Below are 19,967 nucleotides of genomic sequence, written 5' to 3' on the forward strand. Positions count from 1 at the left end.
CCCAGCCTCCTGAGTGCCGGGTCTTTTTTTTATATTAAAGTGGGGTTTTTTTGGTACTGGGGATCAAACTCGGGACCTTGTGCTTTCAAGGCAGGCGGTAGAACCACTGAGCTAAATCCCTGGCCCCTTAAAAGTTTTTTTAATCCTGTAATTTAAAAATTCATTTTTTAGTTAAATCTTGAGGAGCTTATTTTTGTTTCAGTTATGTCCTTTGTACTGAGTAATAATTTTTGTCCAACCTTGCATAGCTGGCTCAATTGTATTTCAGTTTTGACCTATAATTTCTTAGTTTTGGATATGGCTAGTTGTTTTTGTGAGGATATTTGGGTCATTCACTGTTGGAAATTAGAATTTCTGAGTTAAAGCAAACATTTATTGAAAGAATAGACTTGTCCTTTTTTTGGTGCTAGATAATGAACTGAAGTCTGTAAATGAGCTGACTCCCTACCACGGAGCTTTGCTCTCAGCAAGTAAAGAAGGTGTTTTTATGATGTCATTCTGTCTTGCTTTTGGACTATGCAGTGGTTTTTTAAAAAAATTGGAGTATATATAATTTACTATCAACAAGGTGCCATTTTTCATCATCTTACAGTGACACCTGCATACCTATGTTTATAGCGACACAATTCATAATAGTTAAATCTTGCATGTGTCCTATGTGTCCATCAACAGATGAATGGATGAAGAAAATATGGGATTTAAATACAATGGAGTACCGCTCTCCTATATAAAGAATAAACTTGAATCATTAGTAGGAGAATAGGTGCACCTTGAGACCATAATGTTAAGTGAAATAAATATTGCTTGGTTTCTCTTATATGAGAAACCTAAAACATATAAACAGCAAAGTAAAAGATAGATAATAGGAAGTAGAGAAGGAGATCTTTTGTAAATAGGAGGGGGGCCATGTGACAGAGAAAGAGGGGAGGGAGAAGAAGGGAAGGAGATAAAAAAAGAATTGATATGTTGTGTATATGTACCAGCTCCCTACAAGGAAAGTAATCGTTACGTACTACAAACATATACTAATAAAAGTGTAAAAAGATGCATTGTTTAAGGTTTTATTTTCTTTTAAAATCGGATGAACAGGTATATCTTACATCAGAATTCACTGATTTAAAATGTTTGAGGTTTTTTTTTTTTTTTTTTGAGTCAGGGTTTTGGGTTGGCCTTGAACTCACTGTGTAACACAGGCTGGCCTTGAACTCATGGGACTCCTCCTGCCTTACCTTAGTCTCCTGAGTGCTGGGATTACAGGCATGCACCACCATCCCAGCTAAAGTTTGAGTTTCTAAAACACCTTTATTGAGGTATAGTTCATAAAATCCACATATTCTGCCATTGTAGTTGTAAATTTATATCATTGTGCGGACATCACTGAAATCTAATTTTGTAACACTCCTTTCACATGGAAAAAGCTCTCTGTCTTTTTGTAATTGCTACCAACCTCAGTCTCAGGAAACCACTAAACTACTTTCTATACAGGCACTAATTTTGCCTTGTCTAGAAATTTCATATAAATGGGATCATGCAATATATCCTTTTGTCTCTACCATTACATTTTTTAGAACATCCATGCTATTGTATCATTGGTCCATTCTTTTTCGTTTTTTGGTTTTTTGGTTTTTTTTGTACTGGAGATCGAACTTGGGACCTTGCGCTTGCGAGGCAGACAGCGTGGCGGCTGGTCCATTCTTTTTAATTGCTGAATCGTATCGCATGTTTTGTTTATCCATTTACCAATTGAAGGATACTGTGTCCAGTTTTAAGCTATTATTGGTAATGGTGCTATACACAATCCTTACAGATGTCATTTGTGAAAATAAAAATATACTTTTATTTATTGTGTATGGAATTGCTGGGTTGTATGGTAACCATGTGTTTAATTTTGTAAAAAACTTCCAAACAGGCTCTATCATTTTACATTCTTTCCATTATTGCATCGCGTGGGGGGCGGGGAGGGTGTTCAGTTTCTCTGTCTTTTCCAATGCTGAGTATTGTCATTTTTTAAAAAAAATTTACCAATTTTATTTTTAATGGTATTTCATTATATATTTTTTGTTGTTGTTGTTGTTGTTGTTGTTGTTATCTGAGACAGAGTTTCACTATGTATTGTAGTTCAGGCTGGCCTCAAATCGTGGCAGTCCTTCCTGAGCTCACAATTCCTGGGATTACATGTGTGTGTCACCATGCATTGGTTTCTCATTGTATTTTATTTTGGTTTTTTGTTTTTGGTACCGGGGATCAAACTCGGGTCCTTGCGCTTGGGAGGCAGGCAGCGGAACCACTGAGCTAAATCCCTGGCCCTCTCATTGAATTTTAAAAACAGCTTTATTGATAGGATTCACATACCATACCACTCATTCATTTTATTTGTACAATTCAGTGGCTTTTAGTATATTGAGAGTTGTGCAATCATAACAGTTAATTTTCATCCCCAAAAGAAACTTGGACACCTTAACCATAATTCTCTGCCCATGAGCCCTAAAATGCCACTTTGTCTCTATAGATTTGCTTATTCTGATATTTCATAAATGGAATCATATAGTATGTGGTTCTTTGACTGGCTTCTTTAACTTCTCTTTTCGAGGATCTGTTGTGTATTTCTGTATACTCTATGTTTTGTATATGAACATAAAGCTTTTTATTTATCTATTTATCAATGATGGACATTTGTATTTTATTCTCCACTCTTTGCCTGTTATAAATAATGCTGCTATGGATATTTTTTCTCGTGTTTGTGTGTGTGTGTGTGTGTGTGTGTGTGTGTGTGTGTGTGTGTAAATGTGTTTTCATTTCTTTTGGTGTATACTTGGGAATGGAATCACAGGGACTTAAGAGTTTTTGTTTAGCCTTTGGAGGAGTTACCAGACTGCACCATTTGACACATCCAGTGGCACTAATATACAACAACACTGATTTTTCATTAATGTCCATCAGAGGCTGGGGTGGTGGTGGTGGATTTTTACAGCTTTATACCAACTCTAGATATCTGAAAATAAGTTTGGATATCACACTGAGTTAACCTTTCCCTTTTTCCCACCTCCTTTAATAATACTGCAGACTTTTACACTTGACTAATCATCTTATTTTTCTGTTTTACAGAGTAAGAAAGTTAGCCTGAGTTTTTTGAAGGACCAAAAAGACAAGGTTTTTTTCCAGTTTGCATAATGTAAGTTCTTTTCACTATTCTTGGCCACAATCCTGTGTTCGCTGACAAAGCTGTTTCTATGGAAACAAATAACCCAGCCTCTTAAAACGTCAAAGGAATGCTGATCACTTAGAATGAGATTTCCCAGCTGCTGGTCAAAGGGCATTCCTTACTGAAGAAGGGGAAGAAGGATGAATTAAAAAATTTTTTAAAGTGCTGGACACTAGTGTAAACTGAGAACATGTTTATGCATATGAAGTATATCTTTTCCATCTCCCTCTGTCTAAAACTGAAAATACTACTTATTTTCCTTTTAACATGTGTTGTTTTCCTGCAAACCTGTCCTGCTTCCCAGCTATTACACAAATGGTTCTTTCTTGGTACAGTTTTCAGTGGTCCTGTACCCGTTAGGCTATTTCAGTCCCTTAATCTCCAGCATTTGCACTTTGCGCTTATTTAGCTTTCTTTTATTTCCTCTCTTAGCCAATTCACATAAGCAAAGCCCTTTCTCTGCTACTAGTTTGAAGTTAGCATCAAAATAGCTTTGGCCTGCTGACCTGAAAATTTATTTTCTTGCTTTGTGGACTATGTAAAGATTTTTTTGAGTTTTTGTTGTTCTTTGGAAGGAGTGAAATTAGGGATTCTGATGAGGATTAGAAATACAGGCCTTAGAAGCATTTTATTTTTTTTTAAATTTTAAACTTACGATTGAAGGTTGCAAAGAGAAGAATTGTAAACTCCATTATCTTCAGCCTGTTGTTTTCCTCAAAAAGGAGGTAATTTCCTAGTTTGGTCATTTACCAGCTTCTGAATTGTCAAAGGATTTGGGTCATTGTATTTTGTTTTTTTAAGTCCTTTGGACTGGGATTCTTTTACTGTTTATTGATATGTATTGACTACATATATGGACTTAGATTATTAATGGATTGCCTGCTTAAAAGTTATGATCTTGCCAAGTGCAATGGTGCATGCCTATAACCCCAGCACTTGGGAGGCTGAGGCAAAAGGATCACCATGAGCTTGAGGACATCCTGGGCTACATAATGAGTTCAAGGCCAGCCTGAACTATGTAGTGAGACCTAGCTCAAAAAATTTTTTTTTCTTTCTTTTTTTTCAGGTACTAAGGATCAAACACAGGGGTACTGTACCACTGAGCTACAACCACAGGCCTTTTTATTTTGAAGCAATCTTGATAAGTTGCCTGAGCCAGTCTTGAACTTGTAATCCTCTTGCTTTACCTCCCTCATTGCTGGGATCATAGGTGTGTACCATCGTGCTGCACTAAAAATTAAAATGACCTCAATGCTAAAACTGTCAGACACAGCATAATGTTTTTCTGTTTCTGGAAGTACTTTAGAGTCTTTCCTGGCCTTCATGAATTAACTTGTGAGCATGATAGAGTCTTTTGGATTGTGATGTGTGATGAGCTTGTTATTTAACCAAGAAGATCTAAAAGATTTCTTCAAGAAATTAGGGACTTGAGGTAAGTCTTGAAGATAGAAGATAAAAGGAGATATAGTTCAAAAGACATGTGGGCAGGAAGAAAAGATACAGATAGGCACAAATGAGGAGGCTAAATTAAAATGCTCATTCAGGATAGTAGTAAAAAATACAAAGCTTAGATTGATCTTGTAGTTTAGACTTTATTTTCTAGGTAGTATTGAAAGCCATCAGAAGTTCTAAACAGAGGAATGATTTGCTCATATGCTTCTCCCTTACTCTAGGTATCATGACTATTGAGATAAGACAGTTCCCTGCCAACTAGAACTTTACCTGTGTGAGCTGTAGTCACCTTGAAATTGATTTGTTGAAAACAAAGCTCACATTTCCCTTTAACTTCTCTTCCTCTGATTCTCTTCCTGTATTCCCAACTCTAGTTAGTAACACTGTCATCTACCTAGTGACCCAAGGATAGTGATTAAGAGTGGTAACCCTGAAATCACACTGCCTGGGTTCATATTTTAAAGCCTTGTTTTCTTGGTTCTGTGCTTGTCAGTATCGTGGATCCAGAGATAAATCAACCTGATTCCTGACCTCAAAAAGCTTCTACCCTTGGGCCGGGGATTTAGCTCAGTGGTTCTGAGGCCTGCCTCAAAAGCAGAATCTCCTGAGTTCGATCCCTGGTACCAAAAAAAAAAAAAAAAAAAAGACTGCAACTAGGTCTTTCAACTTCATCAGAGCAGAAGCTTTTTCTCTCTCTCTCTTTTTTTTCTTTTTTTGGTACCAGGGATCAAACTCAGGTTGTTGCGTTTGTGGGGCAGGCAGCAGAACCACTGAGCTAATCCCCAGCAGTTGCAGTCTGTCTTAATCAAGAAGTGATAGGGATCGTTGGATTCCATGGGAGAATGTTTTTGAGCTAAGACAAAAAAGGAGAGTTGGGTAAAGACTAGATTATAGGCAGTCTGATTAGAGGCTGTTTTCTTCAACATTATGTGGTCTTCGAGTAATTGAATGACAGTCACAGAATTGGAAATAGAAGAAGACAAAGAGGGAAGGAGTAGATTAAGGAGAAATAGGAGTTTAACTTCTGGATCCTTGTTGGAAATTTTGGGAGACAGAGTAATAGGCAGGGATGTTGCCTCTGTAACCCGAATACCTAGCCAAAAGTATATGTGCAACTAAATTTATATATAATTTACTCCTCTTTTCTAAACTTTTATTCTCTTACTGTCTTCAGGATTAAGGATTTTATTTATTTAGTTAGTTTTTCCTCAGACAGGGTCTCACTATGAAGCTCCTACTGGCCTTGAACTCACTGTGTAGCCCAGGCTGGCCTCGTATTTATGGTGATCCTCTTGCTCAGCTTCCAGATTGCTGGGATTACAAGCGTGTACCAATACCCAGCAGGATTAAGGATTTATATTTAAAACCTTTAATAAACTGCACCCAACCATACCTTCTAGTCATATCTTTCATCTTCTGCTCTCCTGTTTTAGTCAACTACCCTCCTTTGTACCTCCCCAGTTTTTATCTTTCTGCCTTGATTCATGTAGCCTTATTGATTCTTCTATCTTTTTTTTATTTATTTGCTTTTGCAGTACCGGGGATCGAACTCAGGACCTTGCGCTTGCAAGACAGGTGCGGTACCACCAAGCTAAATCCCTGGCCTTGATTCTTCTATCTTGTTCTCAAGGCCTACTTCAGTTCCCATTTTGCACATATTTAACCTACTTCTAGACTTGTCCTGAAGTTAAAATGAGTATTGTGTGAAGTGCTTGCAATACCGTAGTTCCCCCTTGCCTTTAGGGGAGACATCCACCCCTGTGGATGCCTGAAATTGAGGATCTACTGAACCATATATATCTATATATATATAGATATATATAGAGAGAGAGATATATATATAGATATATATATAGATATATATATAGATATATATAGAGATATATATATGAACCATATATATATAAACTATATATGTGTGTGATATATCTATCTATATATATATAGCTTTCTTGTGTGTACGTACTAGTGACTAATGGGCAAGTAGCATTATCATAAAAGACACATTACCGGGCCTGGGATTTAGCTCAGTGGTTCCACTGCCTACCTCGCAAGCGCAAAGTCCCAAGTTTAATCCCTGGTTACCCCCCCCCCCAAAAAGACACATTACCATTAATCTCTCCCTCACAATACTTTCCTTTTCTTCAAACACTTATTTCATCATTCTACATTTTGAAGCAGTTCTAGAAGTCCTCTTTCGTGATTATCTTTATGAAGTGTGATGAAAAATACAGTGAATGCCACTGCCATGTACCATCCAAGGTAAGCAGGTTTATAAGAACCTTATGGTGTGTCCTCACCCACCATATTCACCAGAGTCACTTCCCTAAAGTCAAAATGACCGTGAAAGGTAAATCTTTTGAATCTATTCAGGACATCAAGGCAAGTACAAAAGCACAACGAAAGACATGAAAGAGGACTTCCAGAATTGCTTCAGAATGTGGCAAAAGTGATGGCATGACGGTATTTGAAGTGAGAGGGAGTATTTTGAGTGGGATTAATCTGTCTTTTACTGTAATAAATTTTTTTAAAAATGTTAAACATTCACTATACTTTTTGATCTTGTCATGATGAAGTACTCAGTAAATGTTAGCTCTAGGTAGAGTTATTACTTCTGTCCCTTCATCTCCTTTGCTTCCTTTTCCCTTCTATTTTTGCCCTCCTGTATAGACACCAAGTTCCACTGTTTCTATAAACTACTTACAACTTTTCTTCATTCTGTTTTAGTTCAGAATCCCATGTTACAGGTGCTTTCAAACTGGTCTCATTGCCACACTTCAATCAATCCTGTGTACTTCTCTAGGAGTGCTATTTCTATAAAAACAAATGTGATTATATCATCCATCCCTTGCTTTAAATCCTTGAATGATTCTTAAGTTTCAGGGTACAGATCTTTAGCTCTTAAAATTCTTGTCAGTCTCACCTCTGCTTGTCGTCCTTTCCAGTTTTATCATTACTCATGTACGACATCCTTCCCTTTGTTCTGTCCTGCTTACTGCATTCTGCTGTTTTCTAAAAGTGCCATTTTCTCACACTGTTCCTTCCTTAATGGTCATGTAATTTCATCAGTCTGGGAACAGGCTCTTCTGTGTGACTAATATTTAGTTACCTTTTGAGATGCAGGGCAAAGAAATGTTTCCTCTCAACTCTTTTTTTTTTTTTTTTTTTTGGTACCGGGGATCAAACTCAGGTCCTTGTGTTTGTGTAACAGGCGGTGAAACCACTGAGCTAAATCCCCGGCCCTCCTCTCTTTACCACAGACTAAATTTTATTTTGTTTTGTTTTTTGGTACCGGGGATCAAACTCGGGTCCTTCCGCTTGCTAGGCAGGCAGTGGAACCATTGAGCTAAATCCCCAGCCCCTCAGACTAAATTTTAGATTTGTTCATCCTTTGTGAATTTGTGACATTCCAAGTTTAGTTGAGCAAATATTTCTTCGGCATTTCCTGTATGACATGTATTATGCTAAGCACTGGGGGTATATAGATATAAAGTTATGAACCTAACAAATTTGGAATATGTGGTAGTGAGGAGAGACCAACATTTCTTTTCTTTTCTTTTTTTGGTACCAGGGATCAAACGCAGGACCTTGCGCTTGTGAGGCAGGCACGATGCCACTGAGCTAAATCCCCAACCCAACATTTATTTTCTTTACTGTCTCTTGGTAGACTGTGAACTTTCCAGGGGAGGTAATAAAAATGAATTTTTAGTGGATTAATATCAGACTGAAGAAATTTTTCTGAAAGTAAAAGACTAGATCCAGATAGACAAGCATGGTGATAATAGTCCAACCATGAGAATTCTGGGAGAGATTTTGTGTTTTTTTTTGTTTTTCCCCAAGTCCTGGAAATCAAGCTGTGACCAACTATGAGAATTATGACCAAGATCACCTGAGCCAGCTTCTGTTGCATGATCTATAATTTTCCCTCATGATTTAGTTTAGTGGGTATATATACACTTTTTAGTGTTTTTAAGCTGAATCTTAATTTCAGATTCTGATTTATATAAAAAATACATAATCTATTATTCTTTGATTTTTGGTATCCGGTAATTGTAAAGGTTGAGAGTTAATTTTCTGAAAATATGTACACTCCTAGATTTTTAAAATTGAAGTTAAGAATAGCTAAACTATTCTTAATAACTCCTACACAATAACTCCTACACAAATTTTTGCTTACTTGTAGTGAAAACATTAAATCAGCTGAATTTGCATTTGTGTATAATCAACATCTAAAGCTTACAATCAATCTAGAATGGCTCTCATTTTAGTGAAGGAGAAAGTTAATGATAAATAAGGGAGTGTTACATAGTTGTTAATAAAGAAGCTAAAATTTGGATGAAAGATAATAATCTACCCAAATTGTTGTGAAAATGTAATTTTAGTGTTTTCCTGATTGTTGGCCTTTGTTGTTTTTCCTGGTAGCCTAGGTTTGTAAATTAAATACTTTGTCTTCTGTCCCTATTTTACTATAGCCTGACATGTGAAAGAAGATTGACTGGTGTTAGGAATATTGTCTAAAAAGCTGGTTTTTGCTTAGTTAGCATTGTGCTAGAGCAGCTTATTTACTGAAGTGATGCTCAATTCAAGGAGGTAGTAGGTGTATTACTGTAAATATTTTTAAAGCCTTGAATTAAGGAGGTTGATTAGATTTAATGTGTGAGTTTATGCACATATAAACAATTGCTTATTTATGCTTGAGAAATGGCTTGATGAAAAGCCAGTATTTCAATAAAATATTTTTGTCCCAAATATGATGGAAGATTTTAAAAATGGAATCAGATTATCTTTTCATTTTATAACTTATTTACCTTATCATATTTATAATTCAAAATAATCCTATGAATAAATTTTGTAAATGTATCTGAAGTTCAGAGGGAGAAACTGGTCTTAAATCATGAAGCTCTAGGCCAGTGACGGTAAACCTTTCAGATCTTTCAGTAATACAAACAGCCCACTGCAGTGTACGTGCCATAGGTTTGCCACTACTGCTGTAGGGAAAGTGGCACAGTCAAAATGAAAATTCAATTTTCTAGACTCTAGGTCCAGTGTTATTTTTGTTATGTAGTAGGATTTTTTAAAATTTTTGAGTGGTATTAGACACTACCATTTTCTCTAAATGAATCCTTATAAAAATTACCATAATTTTAAAATAAATGTAATAAAGTTTAAAGACTGATAACTTACTTGGCCCTTTTCTCACTCAATATAGATGCCTTTGCTGCTAATTTGTTTCTTCTGTAGGTATCTTCTTTCTCTCAGACCCCTCCCCATGAGTTAATTTTCGCAGACTTACTACCTATGTTTTGAGTGAGCTACCAACCTGGCTCACTATATGTCAAATTCATTAATTACTTTTTAGCAGTTAATTTGTTAATCCCATGTATATTAGTTGAACGTGAAGTATTGTGTTGAGGCAACTTTAAAAAGATAATTTAAAAGGCTGGGGATTTAGCTAAGTGGTTTCACCACCTGCTGCTCAAGCACAAGGACCCGAGTTCAATCCCTGGTACCAAAAAAAAACTTAAAAAAAAAGAAATTTAAACACCATTTAAGCTTTAAGTAACTTACTCTTTACAAAATTAGCAGCCAAAACTTTTTATTTTCCACTTTGCTAAACTTTCCCGTGTATTATTTTTCCTAGCTATAAAATTGAATATTATGTTTCAAATTCTTGGGAGGTAGCTTTTTTTGGAAACATCTTGATTCCCTTAGGGTTATCTATAAAATGAAAAGAGTTTAATCTACATAGAAAAATATTATTGTATATTTATTAGATATTTTCTGTATTGTATGGAGACTGGAAATGCGCTATGTAAAGTCTGCTTTTATGTTGTAATTCTTATACTTTTTCCCCCCGTCTTTCCCCTTAGATTTTCCTCATGGATATTTTTCATAGCATTATTATGTGATGTGAGAAGGTTTTTTTTTTTTGAAGTAAACATGGATTTTATACTACAGAATCAAGAAAATTGGCATTATACGAAAAATTGATTTATAAAAAGTGGTACAGGTTTTTATAGATAACCATGACAACATCCTATATGAATGGGCATGTTACAGAGGAATCAGACAGCGAAGTAAAAAATGTTGATCTTGCATCACCAGAGGAACCTCGGAAGCACCGAGAGATGGCTGTTGACTGCCCAGGAGATTTGGGCACCAGGCTGATGCCAGTACGACGAAGTGCACAGTTGGAGCGCATTCGACAGCAACAGGAGGACATGAGACGCAGGCGACAAGAAGAAGGGAAAAAGCAAGAACTTGACCTTAATTCCTCCATGAGACTTAAGAAACTAGCCCAAATTCCCCCAAAGACTGGAATAGATAACCCCATATTTGACACAGAAGAAGGAATTGTCTTAGAAAGTCCACATTATGCTGTGAAAATATTAGGTAAGTAAAAAGAGCAGAATAATAAAATGTTCCTGCTTTATGTATGCTTTAATATCTGTATGAGAAAGAAATAGAGGCTTAAGAATGTAAATAATAGTAATTTGGGTTTTTTTCTTATACAGGCCTTATACCCATCATTCTTTAGCCACAAAGAACAAAGATGCATAACTTAAATGTTACAACATGTTTTTAGGTATAAAAAGTTATGGATGTGGCTTAACATTTAAAGTTTTGATTCATTCTTCATATCAGCCTCAGATTTTTATGTCAACATATTGAAAAGCAGTTTTCAGATTTGAATTTCTCTAAAGTTTGTAAAGTAGTGAAATTAACTACAACTTAAAATCTATTTTATATCTTTAATAACTGTCAGTAACATAAACAGGTGCTGTTCATATGGAATCATACACAGAATATGGCTCAAAATCCATACACTATCCAAACTGTTCTCTGAAAAAAAATTTAAACTAGTCCTGTAAGTATATTTATATATGAAAGAGAGCTGTGACCTGATAACTTCAGTGGTAAATAAATTAAATACCTCCTCACTACAGGACTTCTTTGATCCTTTATAATGTTAATAGGCATTATGGATCTAATGAGATTGATTGATGTCAAATGCATATAACCAAACTTAGAATATTTGAGCGTTGAATTTTTCAGCCTGCCTTTCTGGCACATACTAGTAGTGCTCCCTGAACAAGTGTTGAAGAATATAGAAGTCAGTTTGAGATGCTGCTTTATATATTATGCTACCTTTAAAACTAGACTAACTCAAGTGAAATGTTTTATTTCAAAGTGATTTACTTTTTTTTGGATGTGAAAAAAGAGATATTTCCGCTTTTTGCTGAGAGTTTTTGTTGTCATTGTTATCATTTGGCTATTCATTTAAGTATCTATTGAGCCCTGTACTGGGTGCTTTAGCAAATACTAGTCTCTGTAGTAATACTTATAATAATCCTATGAATTAGGACTATAATATCCATTTGGGAGATAAAGAAGTTGAACCTCACTTAAATCATTTGCTTAAAACACCAAGCTAGTAAATGCTATGTAGGGCCATGTTTGAATTGGCCAGATCTGGATTTGATACATATACATACAAACATATGCACAAAGCGGAGGGTTTGAATGGAGACTCACATCCAGCCTTGCACTTCACTGAGGCTGGATGTGAGGAGGTTTTTTCTAATTTTCCCAAGACACTATATATATGGTACATTTGTTTCTCACAAAGTCTCTTTATTCCAAGTCTGGAGCAGTTTCTACTGTACCGTATCATATCATCTGCTTCTTTTCCTTTTTATACATTTATTCAGGACCCACACTTCAAATGTGCATGCAAAAGATCACATACATATTCTTTAGTACATTTATATGAAGATTTTTTTATCTAGTGATACATACTGAGAACATACAGAAATGTACATCTAATTCAAATGCTGTAGAATCATCTTCATTTTATGATGTGTTTTATGCAGTAGATAACACTTTAAGGTCACATATATGAAGGAATTTTATGTTCTTTTTTCTTAAAGATCTTATTAGAGTAAAAACACTCCACACCCAGTTGGCTCTTACTAGCTTTGAATTCCTACTACTCCTTTCTTTTTCCCTCCCTCCGTAAAATATTCTGTAAATATTCTTTATTGGAGAAGGTTTATGTTATAATATATCCAACTTGAATCAGGTCTTCTGTTTTTAAATTTCTTTAAGATTGACTTTATTTGCCCATTTGCATTACTTAAAAGCAGGCATAAATGTTTAGATAATCTTATAATCACAACAAAGAAACATACAGCTTAAGCCAGAATCATTTGGTGAAATGCTTTAGTCATTTTGGGGCCCTAAGCACAAAAAAGATTGTTTCTGTAATTTTTTTTTTTTTCTTTTTCCTGTTTCTTTCTCTTCCTTTTTAAATTTTTGGGATGAGTTCTTGCTATGTTGACTATGCTGGGCTCCAGCTACTGAGTTCAGGTGGTCCTCTCCTTAGCCTCCTGACACTCAGGAGCACCCTGCTGCTGTTGCTGTTTGCTTTTTTTTTTTTTTTTTTCCTTTTCTTCCTTTATTTTCATTTCTTTCCTTTATTTTCTTTCCTGGGAATAGAAACCCAGGGCTTCACACATACTAACTAGGCAAGTGCTGTACCACTGAGTGATATCCCCAGACTCTGCTTTTCTTAAGGGACTGCTGTATTTTCTTATACTTTCTAATCCCTTGTGGTTCTCATAAATACTTTGGTTTGGTCTTTGAACTTAAGGCTGTTTTACATATTTTAAAGTAATTTGAGATACATTACTAAGTATTTGTAATTCTTTTCTTGGATGGAAGATTTAATATTTTAAGAAATAAGTGATTTAATGTTAATATACTCAGTATACATGCCTGTTAATTATAGGAAATGTAAAAAACTAGCACAAGTTGTAGATTATTGTCAATCATAGTCCCAGCTTTTAGATATAGTTTGTAAGTTTTCATTTTAAATGAATGGTAATAGCTTTTTACCTTTTTTTCTGTTCATAATCTGCTAACACATCAAAGTGCAACAGAAGTACTCCCTTAAAATTGTATGTGTCTCCTTGCCAGTATTTTGATTAATACACACATGACTGGAGACAACTTCTTAGCCTTTTGCACAGCCAGAAACAGCAACCTTATTTTAAATGAGGGAAGGATAGGACAACTGATTTACTTCTTTGAGAGGGAGCCTTTGGATTTCAAATAATACATCATTTATCTGTGAGTAAACAGAGTACTCTTCAGAATTTAAAATGTCATTGTAAAGATTAGATACTTTATCTGGGTAGTTTTTAAAAATTAAAGTACTTGTAAATGTGGCAGTGTATAATAATAAAAGTACAGGGATGGAATTGATAGAAAATACTCAAGTGATAAACTAAATTTTGTTTAAAAGCCATTAGAATCGTTTAAAAATATTGATTTGAGAATTTAATTTCAAATGAATAATTAATAGTAGCATTATAAATTATAAAAATTATATTAAGGAGATTGCCTTAAAATTGGCATTAGTTTTAAACCTTGCTTTGTTATAAATAAAACTATCTTTGTTCTCTTTCGTAATCAAATACTGCCTTGTAAGAGAAATCCTGAGAAAAGAACAATGCAGGTTATAATGAGATGAGATAGAATAGGGCAATTTTCAGGTATTTCTGGAATATAGATTTCATTGCTTTTGTTTTTGTGTTCATAGATAAATAATTTGGGGCAAAGGATGTATACAAATATAGTAGTCAGTTTTTAAAGGGAATAAGCCAGGGAAGACTGCCATCTGTCATATATATGAATATGTGATTGTTATACCTTTGAAGAAACATCAGGATAGGGCACACATACTCATAGTGTGAACTGTTTTATGGTTAATAGGGAGACCTGCAATTTGTGATTAGGGGCTTTCTTATATACACCAGATATTTGAATATAAGGAAAATAAAAGACATGAGAAGGGAACTAGGGTGAATAATGCTAAAGAATGAAACATTTTCATAATGTTAATAATAACATGTTTCAGTCATAATTAGTATCTATTTTTTTTTTGCCAAATGTCTCTGAATATGCAAACTGTTACGTAAGAGCATTAATATTTTAAAGTAGGACATCTCTCCAAAATTTCTTTCTGCTGCTGACTTTTGTTTAACTGTGGGATATACCGGGATTTTGTATGACTGTGATAAACTTAACTGCTATAGATATTTCCAAGCAAACTTTCTTAGTCATTCCTTCAAGGACTTTTTTTCTTCTTGTAAATGAAATGATTAAATTATTGGTTCTAGGTTTAGTGTTCAAAGTGTTTAGACCATTTGAGAATTTTCTGATTTGGCCGCATTGCTAAAATTATAGCTAACCTAAAGCATAGATTGAAAAATTATTTGAAAATATGTTTGTAGTCATATAAAATATGGCTATTAAATATACATATGTCTACTAAAAAAATTAACTGCTACATTGTTCTGTTTCTGACATTGTATCACATTTAGCTGAGTTCTAATAATTTTCACCTTTTTTATTTATTTATTTATTTTTTTGGTACCAGGGATTGAACTTGGGTCCTTGCACTTGCGAGGCAGGCAGCAGAACCACTGAGCTAAACCCATGGCCCTGTATTTTTGTTTGTTTGTTTGTTTTTGGTACCAGGGATTGAACTTGGGTCCTTGCACTTGTGCAGCAGGCAGTGAAACCACTGAGCAAATCCCTGGCCCTCTAATACTTTTTATTGCCACTTATTTGCTATTGACCTTAGCCAAGTTACTTGATTTTTCGGAGCCTCAGTTTCAGGATTATCTGGACAACCAAATTTAAAAAAAAAAAATGTGTACAAACAAGTGGTACATTGTAGGCTCGAATAAAATGTATTTATTTATTTATTTTGTGGTTTTGGGAAATGAACCCAGGGCTCATAAATGCTAAGAAAGTATTCTACCACTGAGTTACAGCCCCAGACCTAAAAACTGATTTTTATAAGAGCCATAGGCTATCCAAGAAAGATCATCTAATGAAGTAGTATGTGCCCTTTTGTGACTAGCTTCTTTTCGCTTAGCATTATGTTTTGGGGGTTCATCCATGTATCATGCATCAGTGCTTTATTCCTTTTTATGGCTGGATGATCTCCCGTTGTGTGGCTATCCCATATTTTCTGTTGAAACATTTAGGTTGTTTCCTTCTTTTGGTGTAAAGATTGATGTGAGGAACATTTGTGTACAGCTTTTGTTTGAATACCTGTTTGTAGTTCTTTTGAATAGATACCTACGAGTACAGGTGCTAGGTCTTCTGTAATTCTGTGTTTAATTTATTAAAGAGTTGTCATAATCTTTTCCACAGTGGCTGTACTGCCTGACATTTACACCAGCCATGTGTGAAAGTTCCAGTTTCTCTGTGCTTGCCACCACTGTCTTTAATTTTACCCTTCGTATCAACCAGTAATTTTTTATGAACTAGAATAATATGGAAAATATTAATATATTGCACAAGTATACATCTTTTGTTTCGAAGAAGAATATGTATATTGGGTTAAGAAATAAAGTAAATGTTCTTAAGAGTTGCCAAAGAATGCTGAAGTACTAATCTAGTCAAACCCCTTCATTTAATAGAAAGTCTCAGAGACTTGAGGTGGGTTATCCAGTGACATAATACAATCTTTAAAAAGTGATACCAAAGGAAAAAACCAAACTACTAGGGCTGGGGATTTAGCTCAGTGGTGCTGCCACCTGCCTCGCAAGCGCAAGGTCCCAAGTTCGATCCTCAGTACCAAAAAAAGAAAAAAAAAAAGTGATCAAGCCACCACTAAGACTCAGGCATTCTGACTCCAGATTTGAAACTTTTTTTTCCCCTCACCAAGTATCTTTCAGTTTTATCCAGGGAAAAGTCATGAACCGTTTCTAAGCAGTCACTTCAAGACAATTTTCCTTTGTTTTATTACATGTGGGAGTAAGATTTTTGCTCTGTTGTCTTTCAACTATTCTCATATACTTGTAGGTGTTTGGGGGGTTTTTTTGTGGGGGGATATTTTTATTGTGCTAGGAACTGAACCCAGGAGGCATTACACATACTGGGTAAGTGCCGTATCATTGAGCTAAAACCACCAGCCCTAATACTTGTTTTTAATTTGTTAACCAGTAATTACTGCTCAGGATCTTTCATGAGTTTCCAATCTGAACTTTGTGTTCTTAAATTTAAAAAAAGGAAAGGGGCTAGGCTGTAGTGAGTGACAGGCCATGGGTTTGATGTGGGTGCACACACTGTTGCGGGTGGAGAAGGAAGGAAAAGGAGACTACACCTTATTTAAAGAAAAAAGTCTTAATGTTGGAGTAGATCACTAGAAAAAACTTCTCTTGTAGGGTAAATTAGAGCAATAAGTAAAAATAAAGCTAATTCAGAATAGATGGCTATCCCCGATGCTTTGAATCATCTCCAGAGATGGAGATTTCTTAGGTAATTTTAATTTTTACCTTTTTAATCAAAAAATTCTCCCATATAGCTCCCCAGGGTCTTAAGTATTGGAAGATAAGACTTTTCAGATACAGTAATTCTTGGTGGTTGCTATCTGTCAGTTGTTTCAAATTCTTCATTATTTTATATTTTAGACTCTTAGGAAAAGGCCATGGCAGTGGTGGGAGGTTTGTAGACCTATATATGTTTGTATTTACCTGATTAATCATATCCCAAAACCAATATAATTGATATTTTTAAGATTTTATTTCTTCTCTTTACTGTACATACAATAATTAAGTTTTAAGTGTCGTATTATATGTTAGAGATAAATGGTAGAGATGATGATGGGAACTTTAAACAGTTTCTTCTGAAGATCAATTAAGAACAAACAGATAAGGACCCGAGTTTGATCACCAGTACCAAAAAAAAAAAAAAAAAAACCACAGAAAATAGTTGTTACTATTTAAAGAACAAAAAACATAAATAGGACTTCATAGAGGTGAATAAAAGTTCTAAAGGATGATAGCTTACTTGGAACAAGTTTAAATTGGTCTTAATGCCTAAGAAATTTGAACCTTACTCCCAATTTAAATTTGTTGGTATTTCTAGGATTGGTAATGCTTCTCAAGTTCTCCCACTACTCATTACTTAGTCTTATATTTATTTGAATGTCAATACCAGTTCCTCAGCCTCTTTGGGAATCAATTATATTCTTTTGGTTGACTTCCTATTCCTGTGGATCTTATCTTGGTTCCAGGTTTCCTGAGTGCAACAGATTTCCAGAATTTTTGTTTGTTTGTTTGTTTGTTTTGTTTTATTTTTTGAGACAGGGACTCCCTATGTAGTTCAGGCTGGCCTTAAACTCACTAGTAACCCAGTCTGGCTTTGAACTTGCAGCGATCCTCTTCCCTCAGCCTCAAGCTCTGGGATTACAGGTGTGCACCACCATGCCCAGCTTGAGCTTTGTTCTTAACATTTTTTTTCTTCTGAGTTTTAAACTGTCCTAGATGGCCTTTGTAGCTTTAGACCTTCTCAATATAAACACATTAACCAGGTTTTACTTTTCTCTGAAAATTGTATTCCTTACCTTAGTTCCTATCAACATAAGAAGCACTTATTTTGTAGAATTTTAAAGTTAACCACTTGGAACTGACCACTGATTAAAAGCTCTTGTTCTGATATAATAAAAAATGAAATTCTGTATGTTCTCCTTAAGACTGCAGGAACATCCCTTTAATCAATGTAGTTCAGTTATTAAGGAAAAAACAATCTAGTAGAAAAAAATAATTAAAAGAAGAAATATAGATGACTATATCTTGTAAAGATATATTCAGCCTTACCAGGTTACAAAAAAATTTAAAAATTGATAATGCTTTGATATGTGTTTGTGAAAATAGGCACCCACAATCATTGCTAGTAGGAGTATAAGTTGATACAATTCTGGAAAGCAGTTTGTTAATATGTATCAAAGTCTTAAATGTTTTTATTTGGTCAGTCTTATCCTGGGAATTTATTTTAAGAACTTATTGGAAACCATTAGATTAGGAAACCATGCTTACAATATCATCTGTGCTGGGTGAAAAAAGAATTAAGATGTGTTATGTACATGTACCAACTCCCTGCAAGGAATATAATCATTATTTACTGCAAACCTGTACTAGTGAAAATAAAAATTGAATAAATTTTATAAACCTTGAAGGACTACATGGTATGAAACAATACTAGTAGTAGCTAGAAGAAACTCTTTTGCCTTAGAAAAATTGCAGCCCCCCTGAAGATGAAGAGACCCACTAGGGAGACAGTTACCTCCTGGACTAAGATTGCTTATTAATTTTAGTCAGTGATTACATCTGAAGTTCCTGGTATTTCATTTCTCTGGAATTCAGGCTGAATCTTTTTGACAAATTACTAAAAATTTTAGTAGGAATTTCTCCGCTCAGGTAAGGCTGATAAAGTTGTAGCCTGTTTTGTTGTAATGAAACTTTTTTAAATTTGGCTTTTTTTTTTTTGGTACCGGGGATCAATAAATTTGGCTTTTTTGAGACAGGGTCTCATCTTGTGGTTTAGGCCAGCTGGCCTTGAACTGCAACCGTCCTCCTACTTCAGGCTCCTGTAGTCCGTTGGGATAACAAGCATGTACCACCAAGCCTGGCTTTCTAATGAAACTAAAGCTATTGAATTCTTTGCAAGTGCAAGGTCCTGAGTTCGATCCCCGGCAAAAAAAAAAAAAAAAAGCTGTTGAAATCTTTATACTTCTAGGGGTTGTCTGGTGACTTCTTCTAATTTGATAGACTCTGGCATTCCATGTTTTTTCTGTCTACTCTTGTAGCTATCATATTAGCTTATGGTTAAGTTATAGCTGTCCTTCAGATCTTATCTACTTCTTGATAACAGCTTCTTAGGTCATCCTAATGGCAGTTTTGACTTTCTAATTTTCTTTTCAGTTTTGTTGAATTTTATATTACTGATAACCATGTGTGTGGGTATATTTTTTAGAATAAAGATGACTAAATATATCTTTTATAAGGAAGACTAAAGCTATTTTGATTGTCTTTTAAAATCTATTTAAAAATTTAACTGCTGTTAAAATAATGGAATACACAATAAAAGAATAACAAATCAATAGCTTTTCTGTAGGCTTTATGTAAAGAAACCTAACAAAAATGATGTAATGAGAGGTTTTTTTTCATGCAACTATGTATATAACGGTTAGTATCCACTGTATTTTTCCCAGACTCATTTACAGTTTAATTTTAGTCAGTGCCTCAATAGGGCTTTTTGTTTTTCTTTTTGTTTTTTGGTACCAGGGATCAAACTTGGGACCTTGCGCTTGCGAGGCAGGCAGTGGCACCACTGAGCTAAATCCCTGGCCCCGTTGGTGAAAATATTGCTAGTGGGATATACATCAGTGTAAACTCCCTAGAAATCTGTTTGGCTTTTAAATATGTCAGAATCTTAAACAGATTTATATGCA

At 34.9% G+C, this 19,967-nt stretch overlaps 1 protein-coding gene across 8 annotated transcripts in view; it reads left to right on the forward strand.

Moving 5' to 3' along the window:
- The window catches only part of Pals1 (protein associated with LIN7 1, MAGUK p55 family member), an 88,369-nt gene that overhangs the window by 26,881 nt on the left and 41,521 nt on the right, over nucleotides 1–19,967 (forward strand). Inside the window, exons 3-6 of one of the 8 annotated variants that reach the window (XM_087195293.1) lie at nucleotides 3,106–3,172; nucleotides 4,269–4,412; nucleotides 4,501–4,634; nucleotides 10,525–11,047. In XM_087195293.1, the coding sequence (XP_087051419.1) occupies nucleotides 10,681–11,047 (367 nt within the window). In that variant the 5' untranslated portion in view covers nucleotides 3,106–3,172; nucleotides 4,269–4,412; nucleotides 4,501–4,634; nucleotides 10,525–10,680. The remainder of the gene's footprint in view (nucleotides 1–3,105; nucleotides 3,173–4,268; nucleotides 4,413–4,500; nucleotides 4,635–10,524; nucleotides 11,048–19,967) is intronic. The other 7 variants (XM_087195294.1, XM_004837372.3, XM_021247511.2 and 4 more) reach the window with 7 other exon arrangements.

This window comes from Heterocephalus glaber, unplaced genomic scaffold (assembly GCF_053883595.1).
Source record: "Heterocephalus glaber isolate CG9 unplaced genomic scaffold, H.glaber_assembly_v1.0 deba00001608, whole genome shotgun sequence".
In the NCBI taxonomy this organism is placed as follows: Eukaryota; Metazoa; Chordata; class Mammalia; order Rodentia; family Bathyergidae; genus Heterocephalus; species Heterocephalus glaber.